Here is a 12,690-nt window from a genome sequence, read left to right as displayed (position 1 = left end):
TAGTCCTCAATTAATTTAATATTCAATAATATATTACTTCCCACCATCATCCCAGAAATATTAAAAATTAGACACACATTTACTATCCTTCCTTGGTCCTGTTTTTATTGGCATATTCTAGGATTTTGTTCCTACTATTCTATCATTAATATAATTTTATGTTAATTTATCTGTCCTTAATACATGATTTCTCCACTTACAGGTTCCTTCTGAAAAATCCAGTTTCTTAACCTATTTTTTTCCTTAACCTACTTTTAAGATCATATTTTGCATGGTTATTTTCATTAATAAACACTTTATAAGCACTTAGACAATGACCGTGAGTGGTATAAGAAAACTTTAATATATAGTTCTTGCTCATGATGGGTTCAGAACCTAGGCGAGGAAATAAAGTCCAACATGAGTAAAATAGCACATACCAAATAAGTAGTAACCACAATAAGTGCTATAAGGAGTTCCATGAGGTAGAGGATTTTATAAAGAAGTAACAGCTGTTTGAACTATTCATGTTAAATAAGGAGTCCATAAAAATGTGAATAAGTTTAAGTAAACACCATGGCAGTAGGTACAAAACCATTTTCTTCTACAAATTGCATACAGTGCACTTAGCACACAGCTTAGCATGTGCTAGGTGTTCTAAATACTGAGTAATACTAGCCAAAATTTACTAATGCTAAGTTCTTTTAATAGATTACTATTTAATTTTCACAATTCTGAGGCAAGTATTCTTATTATTCCTATTTTTTAGATGAGCAACCTGAGGATGAGACAGGTTAAGCAATTTGCCAGAAAGTGAAAGAGTAAAGATGTGAACTCTGGCAGTCTGACTCCAGAGTTTATACTATAGGCCTTGATAGATGAAAATCCCAAAACAAAAGTTTCTGCGGTTAAGTTTCTTTCTCCAAACTTGACTTACATCTTAAATTCAATATTGAGTTTAATTGGTTTGAAGAGCTTTTAATGTCTATTGTAATATTTTAATGTCTAATGTAATATTTTGAACACAAATTATAATTCCTTCTTTTTTCACAAGGAATTGAAAGTTAATGTATCTTTTAAAAATGCAAATACTACTTACATTATAAATTACAACTAACCTAACCAGGAGACCTGAAGTCCCCAAGTAACAAGTGTTATTACATACACTCGCAGGATTTTGTGTATGTGTGTGTGTGTGTGTGTGTGTGTGTGTGTGTGTGTGTGTTACCATTAACTAATTTGCTTTTATCTTTCTAGGCAGTAGGCAACTTTTAATATCCAATGGAACCACTGATTCAGTTATACAAATGAGAACAGAAATGGGAGGAGAATTGGGAAATAAATCAAATACAAAGTAGAATTCCTAGATCATCATGACCTGGCTAGACTGAGGATATAATAGTATTCAGCTAAACCCACAACCCAGAAAGAACAAAGTTAAATATCTTATGCAGGGGAGGAGGGCCTCATAAAGAAATAGGTAATTTTATAAATAAGTTACCACAGAAGCTTACAAGAAAATTTGAAGAATTGTGCTACCAATGTCTAATCTATTAAAATGCTTCTCACCCTCTGACTCATCAATCATTTACACAGATATGCTAACAATAGCACTGTTGTGTAAGAATAAAACAGAAGTTAGTCTCCTAGAGGCTCCAATACCCTTAAACAGCAGAAAGAGTGAACTACCTGCTGTACTAAAAGTAATGAGAATGTCATTTGAAGGACTAAGCAACTGAATGATTCAAAGAACCATGCTGTTATTGATATTTTAAGGCTAAGAAAATCTACTTCAAGGACTTGTTCAAAAAACTAATTATATAGAGTAAAAATGATATATCTCTCCTTTTTATAACCAAATCTCTAAAAGGTGAATAATTAGTATTCAAGAAAGACCTCCAAATTTTTATTTTAGAATTTTAATTTTTTTCATCATGTCATAGGACTTGAAAAATTTATTCCACTCTCTAAATGGTTCTCTCTCATATCTGAAAATTTCTGTCATTAAACTCTTCAGAAAATAAAATCAATAAGGCAAAACTACAAATTCCTAACACCTCAATACAAGCATAAAATTATATCAAACTAGAAAACTTATATTGCTCAAAAGATACTGACACTGTCACATTTAAAATATAAATTTATTTGATAAATATTTATAAGACCACTTAGGTACTGGGGATTCAAAGACAGAAATCAAATTTGGCAGAAGCATCATGTTAAATCATACCAGGTAAAAATTGTTTTCCTAGATGTTACTTTGTCAATTAAAAATGCTATATATTCAATGAAGCTTATACTCTAAGTTTTCCACTAGAAAATTTGAATACCATTAAAACATAGTTCTAAACACAGTTATCAATGTAGTAAAAACCTCAGAAATGTAGCCAGAGCTAGCTTACATAGGGACAATACTGAGTTTAGAATTTTTTAAAGCAGATAGCACAATAGTTCAAGAAAGCATTTCACTGCCCTTTATATTCATAAGAGAATAACCTCGAGCTACATTTTATAACTAAGTTTAAATGCTATAGGTTAAAAAGTACAAAAATGTAAAAGATATTCTCTGTTATTCGGTTTTACAGATAAGCTTTTTTAAAAAAAATCAAAATCATCACTTACCGACTTTGTTCTTTCCTTTGTTTTATTAACTGAACGAGTTCCTTGTCAAAATAATCTTCTTCCTCTTCCTCTCCCTTCCCATCATCTTCTCTTTCCTGGGCATCAACATTATCTTTGTGCAACTGGCCAGAAATGTGCTTTGCATATGCAGAAAGACCCACTTCTGTGACCCCGCATACTCGGCACTCATGACTACTGTCCCTAGGGAGAGAGGGAGATGAGGGACATTCAATTCTCCCCACTGGCATGGTACACTCACCAGATCTGTTACACTTTCCTCTGAAAGAGACTGCACAATTTGGTACAGTAAAAAATCAGTGCTAATCAATTTCAATGCTCCTTTCATCACTTTAATAAGTTTGTTTGTAAGTTACTTTTGAAATGAATTTCATTATTTTCCAGCAATCAAGAGGCAATACACTTCAGATTAATGAGCTTTAGGAGGAGAAATCTTCTTGAATTGCTGTACTTAAAATCTTGGCCAGAGGAAACATGGTGAAAGGGGAGGCAGGGCAGGGGGCTCAGAGCAAATACAAGTTGCTCTGAAGCACACCCATGGTGCCAGCTGCACTCAGAAAGCTAGTGACAGCACTTTCATTTAATCTCCTGCTTCAGAGTCTTCTTCCAGTGAAAGTTAAGGGGTGGAGAAAAGAGTAGGTGGTACAGCCAATCCCAACTGAGTAACTAAATCGCAACAGCTGGCGCTCAGTCTGGAATGTGAAGATTCCGGACCCTGAGACAAATGATAGTAGTCGTCCCAGGGAACTTTTTTTGGTCTGGATGATACATGTGATCTACATTCTGCTTCAGAAGAGCTTTATTTTAAAAGGAATGAAAAGAATTTCAGTTGTAAGCAGTTAACAGCTGTTTTTTTCTCAAGTCACAAAAAATGCTACCGTTTTGAAAAGAGGAAAACTAGGTTTTTGGTTTAAATGGGGCAGATAGTATTTATTCTTTTCTTTTACCTGACACATTTAATGGTAAATCTCATATGTGGCCAGTTGTAAGAAGCTAAAGTCTTAAATCTTTTCCAGAGCTGTAACACACCAATAATTTAACTGCTTTTTAGCTTCTTGAAATTCTTTGATTGGGTCAGCTGTCTGCAGTGATTTCTGAGAACCTAAATACCAAAACCACATGGCAGTGGTATCCATTCAATAATTCAATTTGGCTTAACCTTGTATCATGTGACTTGGGTTTATACTAGTGGCATTTTTGCATTTCCTATGCCAATCTATTAAAAAAATACATCAACACAAAAAGACACAGTGTCTTTGGCCAGACAGAAACACATGCAGGTGTGCTTCTGCTCCATCTTTTCCTTACATATACTTAACAAGATATAGGCAGAATTCATGTCAATTAGCCAGAAGAGATGTTCAAAACGGTCTAGTTACCAGAGGACAGTTTCTGTTTAGAGGTCACTTGAATGTTCATTAAAAAGCAAAAAACTAAAAACCAACTTATTGAACAACTACTTTTTTATGGTTACTGTTGCCAAGTGTGACAAAGGATAAACCCTTAAACAGTGCTTGGTAAGCTTAAAAAAAATATTGTGCAGGTGGGGATGTAGCTCAGTGTTACAGCATTTGTATAACATGCAATGAAGTCCTGGGTTTGATCCCCAGCAGTGTGCACACATACAAATGTCCCCCAATAAAATTCACACACAACACTGTTTCTAATTTTGTAAACATAATGGAAAAGAGAAAAAAGGAGAAAATTTACAAGTTTTCACCTTTTTAGGACTTTGTAACTCAAATTCTGATGTTTTAAAGATTCATTTTTAGGTTTCCTAAAAATAGTACTAGATTACTCTTATCAATGTTCTAATTCCTTCTAATCCCATAGGTACTTAAATACATTATTTTCACCAAGAGTTTTCAACCGTACTTATTACATTTATATATAAGAATAGCAATTGTCAACTTTCCCCAGTTTACCAGGGATAGCATACTTTTCTCTGCAGTAACTACACCGATGAGGCTCATTCTAAGTGAACACTAACTTGTAATAGAAAACAAGTTGTTCTGTACAGCAAAATAAAAATAAATTAAAAATATAAATAAATATCTGATCAGAACAGGCAGTATCAGAAGAATCTAGAGACCATATAACAAAATTAGTATATACCTAATTTATACTATAATAGCAATTCAAATCAACTTAATTTTCTACTAGAAAATATTTTTGTCTTTAAACTCTCTAAAACCATGGAAAATGTGTTAGTTCATTTTTCTACCTAAGAACTTATAGAATGCATAACTGTATATTGTAGTAGCAGTAACATCATCTTACTAGGGACTTTTAGTACAATCCTTAAAAGTTTTTTTAAATAAAGTTGCAGATTTTACTTTTATTTCTAAGATGCAGACAATTTTCTCATGTCTAAACCATCAAAATCTCTCCTTCTTTAAAGATACAATAGGGCGGGGGGTGTAGAGTACTTGCCTAGCATACATGAGGCTCTTCGTACATCCCCAGCAGTGGCGGGGAGGGGGGGTTGGTGCAGAGATGGTGGAGCAGGAGGAGAAGGGGAGAGAGACAGAGAGAGAGAGACAGAGAGAGACAGAGAGAGAGAGAGAGAGAGAGAGAGAGAGACATATGGGGGGGGCAGGGAGCAAGGGGAGATATTTAAAAAAAGACAACTGGAGAGCCAGGATGATGTTTTAAAATATTAAGGAATGTAGTATAAAGTGGCAGAATTTAACTTCATTAAAAATAAGCATACATAATCAGAAACCCAAACACTTTGCGACCCCCAAAGCACATGTTGGATACTTGACATTCAAACACAGATTTTTGCTTTCCTTGTTCAGCAAGAACATAATCACAGTTCCAAAGTTATTTGATAGACAAAATACATCAGTTATCTAGAAAGGTACAGGCAATAAGTGTGACATAAAAGTAAGCACTAAAAATAATTTATTAAAAACACAGAAATCCTTTTTTTTTCTAAAAAATAAAATCTAGTTTAAAAAAGAGAGAATAACTTTATAAGACACTTCAAAAAGAATCCTCATTTGTACAGAGAAGGGACAGGGTAGGACAACTACATCTTCTGAAAATTCAAGGTAAATTTGTTCTATACTCAATAGTTATTCATGTTTCCACACACCGTGTTTGGGCAATCACGTTTTTTGTTTTTAAAGAATTTAACCTTTATTTTTTATTTATTTGATTTTTTTTAATGTGGTGCTAAGGATCAAATCCAGTGACTCACCTATGCTAGGCAAGCACTCTACCACTGAGTCAGAAACCACGTTTTAAAAAGTTAATAGCAAATTAAATAATATTTCATTGATGCTATTTTTCAATTCTTTAATTAACAACCAGTTTAAATAATTTATGTAAATACATAAAATAATTATGAGAAAAATGAACTACTTTTCCTTCTTATCTAATAAAAGCAGTAAATTTTCCTTAGGATGTTTAAAGGTCTCAAATTAGCTTCATCCTGTTACCACACAATTTCCTCTCAAGTGTGAAAGGCAGTCTTAAGATGTTCTCTGCATAAGCTTTTCTTTATTAAGCCTGCTCTAACTACACCACAACAGCTGTTTGATAAATAAAGGTTCGAGCCTTTTTAACAGCATCTCTCTGGACAAGCTACTTATAGACCACACATCTGAACAAACATAATAGGGGGAAAAAACATGGAAATACTCCAGATATCCCTAATTGTGAACCAAAGAGGATCTGTTACTTATTTCTCACTCAAGTTTATATTAAAAACTTTAAAAATATATATTTTACAATTGTTAACCAGATCAAACCCAGAAATTACAGATACAATATAAATAGAAAGTCTTAACACCAGAAATCCAGTAATTAAACACAAAATTCAGAGGTTATGATCACAAACTGAGGCTATCAGGGAAAAGGAATGATGCCTGGAGATTACTATCCTTAACCAGACAGACTAATGATGACTTTCCTTTCAGTAAACGTTCCAAGACAATAAATGCTTTTTGATTGTATGCCTTTTTTCTTTCTTTCTTTCTTTTAAATTTTTTATTTTAAGTCAGGGTCTTACTAAGTTGCTGAGACTGCTCTCAAACATGCAATTCTCCTGCCTCAACCGCCCGGGTCATTGGAATTATAGGTGTGTTTCACCATGCCTGGAGAGATTTTATGTCTTTTTTGATAGTTTTATCATCTGTTTTTTTTTTTTTTTTTCTTGTTACCTGTTGCCTTCTCCCTTATAATTTGTTAAAGGCCAGGAAACTATTAAAACATGTTAACATTGCATATAACATATGAGTAAATTAGTACTAAAGTGCTTTTCTCTACATTAAAATGAATTAGGGAAGGAACACTGACATTTATATTGGCAGTTCAGATGCTTTAATATTCTAATTATGTTCCAAGTAATTGAAAATGATATATAAAATCTCCATCACACAGTGAAATCTGCTTAGAGGGGGGAAGAAAGAATAAACAAGTTACAGACCACCACACAGATGGAATGTGGTCCAGCTATGTTGAAACAAACCAAAATGTGTATATATAAACATAAGTCTATGTAAATACTGTATAGGAAATACTCCAAACCCTTGACTCTTCTCTAAAATAGAAATAGAATTTAAAGGGGATTGGGGCAAGAAGAGTTTTGCTTTTTGTGATTCTATATTCATTACAAACATGAATCTTACGTAACCAAAATTTGTTTTAATTTTTTGCTGGATGTGGTGGTATACCCCTGGAATCTCAGCTATTCTAGAGAAAAAGGCAGGCAGATTCTAAGTTTGAGACCTGCCTGGGAAACTTAGTGAGATACTGTCTCATGATAAAATAAAAAGGGCTGGGGATATAGTTCAATGGTAGAGAGCTTGCCTAGCATTTGTGGAGCCTGGTTCAATCCCCAGTACTACCCCCAAAACACACATACAAATTGTTTCTTAAAGTCTTAAATGGCTGTTAGTGACCTCTGAATTAAATAAGACATTAGTCTTTGAATGCAATGGGTTTCTCTCCTATTAACTAGATTTACTGACCTTATTTGTTTCATTTGATTTTATAATATGTACATATGGGACGGGAGGGTAAGTAGTCCAGAATAAGGCAAACTTCAAAAAGTTCACTGAAAATGGGCTTATAAATAGTTAAAATAACCTATATATTACAAATTTTTTACTGTTTTTCATAGATTTTGAATGGTAATAAGTTAGAAATCATATATATTCAAGTTATTATAATAACGGCTCACCACACACTAACTCTGAGGGAAATTCTCAATACTGCTGCTAAACCTAACCTTTGCAAAGTATGGGACTAGGGACATGTAAAAATTCCATTAATATGCTAAAGAGATGCTGAAAGTTTCATAACACATTAACTTGCCCACATAATCTAAAATGATATGACTTAACAATAAAGTTAATATAATAATGTCAAATGATACAGGATGGCATTCTGATCAAAACATAACCATTATTCATAGAATAAAATACATTTCATTTTTCTTAGTTTCCCAATGATGCTGTTTATCCAGCCTCCAAAGTTCAAATTCAAAATGTTGAAGTCAAAAATTTTAAGAAAGAAACCATAAATGGAAAAAGGACAGGCATATATACATATGATACATTTATTTTAAAGCTGCTTATTAGATTTTCTTCCCTTAAACACCTCAAGCTTTAAATAACAAAAAAGCATTCTCAAATACACTTAAGGCAAGTAATTTGATTTTTTTTCTATACTAACTTAGTCGACTCTGAACTTCTTGAGACTATTCCAGGACACTGGAAGCTTACAGTATGCAATAATTTATAACACTGCTAAAGGCAAAATAAGAAATGTCCTAGCTTCAAGGCTGTTTGGTGGGAATGAGACAGCTTACTAATGACAGAACTAGTTCATTCTAACTCATCTTTGTTGTAAATACTTTAACCAGAACTGAAATTGAAATGCATAAAGAAATCAGAGTTTATCCCTTTGTATGTGTTTACGGAGGTGGGGTACTAGAGATTGGACCCAGGGACTCACACATTCTAGGCAAGCACTGAGCTACAATCCCAGTTCTTTTTTATTTTATTTTTGAGACAGGATCTCACTAAATTATCCAGGCTGGCCTCAAACTTAAAATCCTCTTGCCTCAGCCTCCTAAGTAGCTAGAATTACAGGGTTTATCCCTTTAGAATGCTAAAAATCTACTGTACACATTACTAAAGCAAACACATTGTTCTATGCCACAAGACAGCATTCATTAACAAAAGATTACCATAAAATAAGCTGAGAGGCACCATCAGTACTCAGCCCACCTCCCCCATATGTAAATTTATAGAAGAGAGCCATTCCCATACCTGCCCTTCAGGTTCTCAAGTTCCCTGTGATGCAACATGCTCCTCATGTGTTCGTCCATTTCCTTCAAAATCAAAAAAAGCAGATTAAACTAAGAGGGATTGTTTTGGGGGGAGGGGGAAAAAGACAAAATTCCTTTGTCCTATGTAATCAACAATTGGGGACTCCGCTTCCTTTGTCAAAATTTTTTTTGTGACTACTCTTCTCAATTCATAGTTGCTTATTAAATAATTTTCAGCTGTGTTTTTATTTTTTAAGAGTTACTTATGGAGAGAAAAGTAAGGTAATTAAATTTAGCATTTTTGTTTAGTTTTTTTTTTAATGTGATGCTGGGGATTGAACCCAGTGCTAGGCAAGCACTCTACCACTGAGCTACAACCCCAGCCCTCAGCTGTGCTTTTTGAAATATTTTCTTTCCTTCTCTTCTTTTTCTTTTTTCTTTTTTTTTGGGGGGGGGGCGGGGAACACTGGGGATTATTGAACCCAGAGGCATTCTGCCATTGAGCTACACCCCTCAGTGCTTTTTACTTTTAATTTAGAGACAAAGCCTCACTAAATCGCTAAGGCTGCCCTCCAATTTGCAATCCTCCTGCCTTAGCTTGCTAAATTGCTGGGATTACAGGTGTGTGCCACTGTGCCTAGCAACATATTTTAAGTAAAAGAAATTATTAAAAAACATATTTAGGTATCTTTCCAAAATGGTTATAAAGTATTGCCTTCAGGGGGCAAAAGACTTTTAAGAATAAACTATGTAGGTTAATTCTATCCTGTTACAAAGAATTTACTAAGGTTTTTTTTTTTTTTTTTTTTTTAAATTCTTAAATCACTTAGAGTTTCAACTATTTGACTACTTTTGTCCACACTCTTTTCCTAATCAACTGAATGTTTCAAGAGTAAACTACAGTCTGGTATGGTGGTGCACACCTGTAATCCCAGCTACTCCAGAGGCTGCAGCAGGAGGATCACGAGATCAAGGACAACTCAGGTAACAGAACAACTTAGCAAAACTCTGTCTCAAAATAAAAAAATCACAAGGCCTGAGGGATGTAGCTCAGTGGTAAAGTGCCCCTGGGTTAAATCCCCAGAATTCCAAAGAGTAAGCCACAGACAGGCTTCCAAGTTCAGAGCCAGCCTCAGTAGTTTATTGAGGCCCTAAGCAACTTAGCCAGACCCTGTCTCAAAATAGAGAAAAAATAATAAAAAGGGGATGTGGCTCAGTGGTTAAGTGAGCCTGAGTTCAATCCCTGGTACCTTAAAAAAAGAAAAAAGTAACAGGTTTACACATAGTTTGGTCAGACCTGGAATATCAGTATCGATAAACATTTGTTGAATGAATATGAATGGCTACATCAATTTTAGATGGGAGTTACAAATATAACAATCTCTATAGCAGATCAGGAAGTTTTTAAAAAAATACTATGAACATAATAGTTCAGTTATTGCTTTATTTCACTGCCCACTCCTCCACTTCCCCAACTGATTTGGTTGGGTCTAATGAAAAGTTTGAACATTTACTATGTCCCCCCTCCCCCTTCCCTTATTGCTCCCTTAGTGGGAACGAAATAAAATCTGTGGAAAAGCACACCACACAGAAAACACAAAGAGCTGTAACTATCTATTCTTTTGTCACTTGAAAGTATATATAGCCAGCATGTCATAATTAGAGCACAGCTATTTACATATACAATAATAAAGGGCTACCACAACTTCTGAATATTACTGTTTACTATATTCTATGATAAGTGCCCTAAACATTTTCTCATTTGAACAGCAAAATATTGCTGAGCAAGTTATGAACTTTCTAAGGACACAGGATGCAGAGAAGTTAACATCTTCATTTACCAAATATTTATCAAGTGCTTATTATGTGCCAAGTGGATAGTGAGGTATTGAAGGGATAAATGTGAAAAGATGCCTCTCAGAGTTACAGTTAACCAAGTAGTCAAACTGGGACTCCAAACCAGGCAGACCTGACACCAAGTCAACATTTCAAGCACTGTGTTAGAATGAAAAACTCCAAGAATGTACATCTTCAAATCCCTATGCTTGCTGTTATTCTTTAGATTCTTATCTGTATTTCAAATTCCTTTTTGTTTTTTTTGGGGGGGAAGTACTTGGGATTGAACTCAGGTGCACTTGACCACTGAGCCACATCCCCAGCCCTATTTTTGTATTTTATTTAGAGACAAGGTCTCACTGAGTTGCTTAGTGCTTCACTTTTGCTGAGGCTGACTTTGAACTCATGATCCTCTTGCCTTAGCCTCCAGAGCTGCTGGGATTACAGGCACGCGCCACCATGCCTGGCAGAATTCCTTTTCTTAAGTTGAATTTAAGTGGGTTCTGTTCCTAGCTATCAAGCTGTTCATGACCAAAACAATATTAATTGAAATGAGTTATTCTCTCTGATATAAAAACTGATTCTGTGTTTATTATAAAAATGTTATAATTCAAAACTAGTTGCAAGGTGACTTTTGACTTTCTAAGATACTTCACTAATTTTTCTCAAATTTACAAGCAAAATCCTCTCCAATCCTGTTCGAAGAAATGAATAGTGAAAACAACCAAGTATTCAAAATACCTGGACAAGACCCATAGGCTAGGATTAAGGTAAGAGTTCTAAATATAAATATAAATATATTTATATATTTATATTTAAAATAAATATATATATATAAATATAAATATAAATATAGCTTTCCCTTGCTCAAGTCACCCTAGAACATTGATTTTACTTCATTACGATCATGGGAAGGTGTAAAGTGACAAGATAGGGCTGCTACTCCAAGAACTTTTTGTATACCAGGCTTCTGCTTAGTTCCTTGTACGTTAGTCAGTGTTGTTTTTAAAGGGGTGGGTAACAAGATTGAACAAGGTTTTATTTCAGTGAAAACACTGAAATAAAAAAATAAATACAGTTGGGCATGGTGGTAAACACCTGTAATCCTAGTGACTCTGAAGGTTGATGCAGGAGGAGTCCACGTTCCAGGCCAGCTTCAGTAACTTAGCCAGGCCCTAAGCAACTTAGCAAGACTCTGTCTCAAAAATTTTTTAAAAAGTGGGGGAGGGCTGGGATGTAGCTCAGTGGTAAAGTGCCCCTGGATTGAATTCCTAGTGCCAAAAAATAATAATAAAAATAAATGAATACATATTTTTAACTTAACAGCTTCTTGGTCTTTTATATGTTAATGGGCAATAGGATGCTCAGGGATGTGGTATATAGCTTTCCCTTGCTCAAGTCACCCTAGAATATTGATTTTACTTCATTACGATCATGGGAAGGTGTAAAGTGACAAGACAGGGCTGCTACTCCAAGAACATCTAACACCACATCTCTGAACACTGGTCTCTCTAATCCCATCTCCCTCCAATCTGAAAGCAAACATAAGGAACTTGGATTTATTGGCAAGTTTCATAAGCCCTGATCAAGTTTAAAACTAGAAGAACAATTCCTTTTAAAAGGTAGCAGATATATTATTAAATAGGATTTTAAAATATCAACTCCAAGAATGTACAACATCTTCAAGTCCCTATGCTTGATTATTTTCCATCACTAACTGACATTCTCAATAGAGCTAAAAAAATCTTTTAGCACATTTGATACTGTTTACCAATTGTCTTTGCTTAAATTACAAATAATCCTACTAATCCCAAAACAAAACTGTTTCAATCAGATAAGCTTTCTTACTGACACCTACAACTGCCAACTCCATTCTACCTGGGTGTCTTTGTTTATGTTGTTTTTTGCCTATCTCTTTCTCCATTTCACTTAAATTGTTTTACTCCTAGATA

General features: G+C 34.4%; 1 protein-coding gene across 2 annotated transcripts in view; it reads right to left on the bottom strand.

The window, feature by feature from the left end:
- Znf106 (zinc finger protein 106) overlaps window positions 1-12,690 on the bottom strand; it is a 51,365-nt gene that overhangs the window by 30,278 nt on the left and 8,397 nt on the right. For both annotated transcript variants that reach the window (XM_047538721.1, XM_047538722.1), the window contains exons 3-4: window positions 8,904-8,965; window positions 2,602-2,802 (exon numbers count right to left, since the gene is read on the bottom strand). In XM_047538721.1, the coding sequence (XP_047394677.1) occupies window positions 2,602-2,802; window positions 8,904-8,965 (263 nt within the window). The remainder of the gene's footprint in view (window positions 1-2,601; window positions 2,803-8,903; window positions 8,966-12,690) is intronic.

This window comes from Sciurus carolinensis, chromosome 2, assembly GCF_902686445.1.
Source record: "Sciurus carolinensis chromosome 2, mSciCar1.2, whole genome shotgun sequence".
Lineage (NCBI taxonomy): Eukaryota > Metazoa > Chordata > Mammalia > Rodentia > Sciuridae > Sciurus > Sciurus carolinensis.
This window is presented reverse-complemented; position numbering and strand designations above follow the sequence as displayed.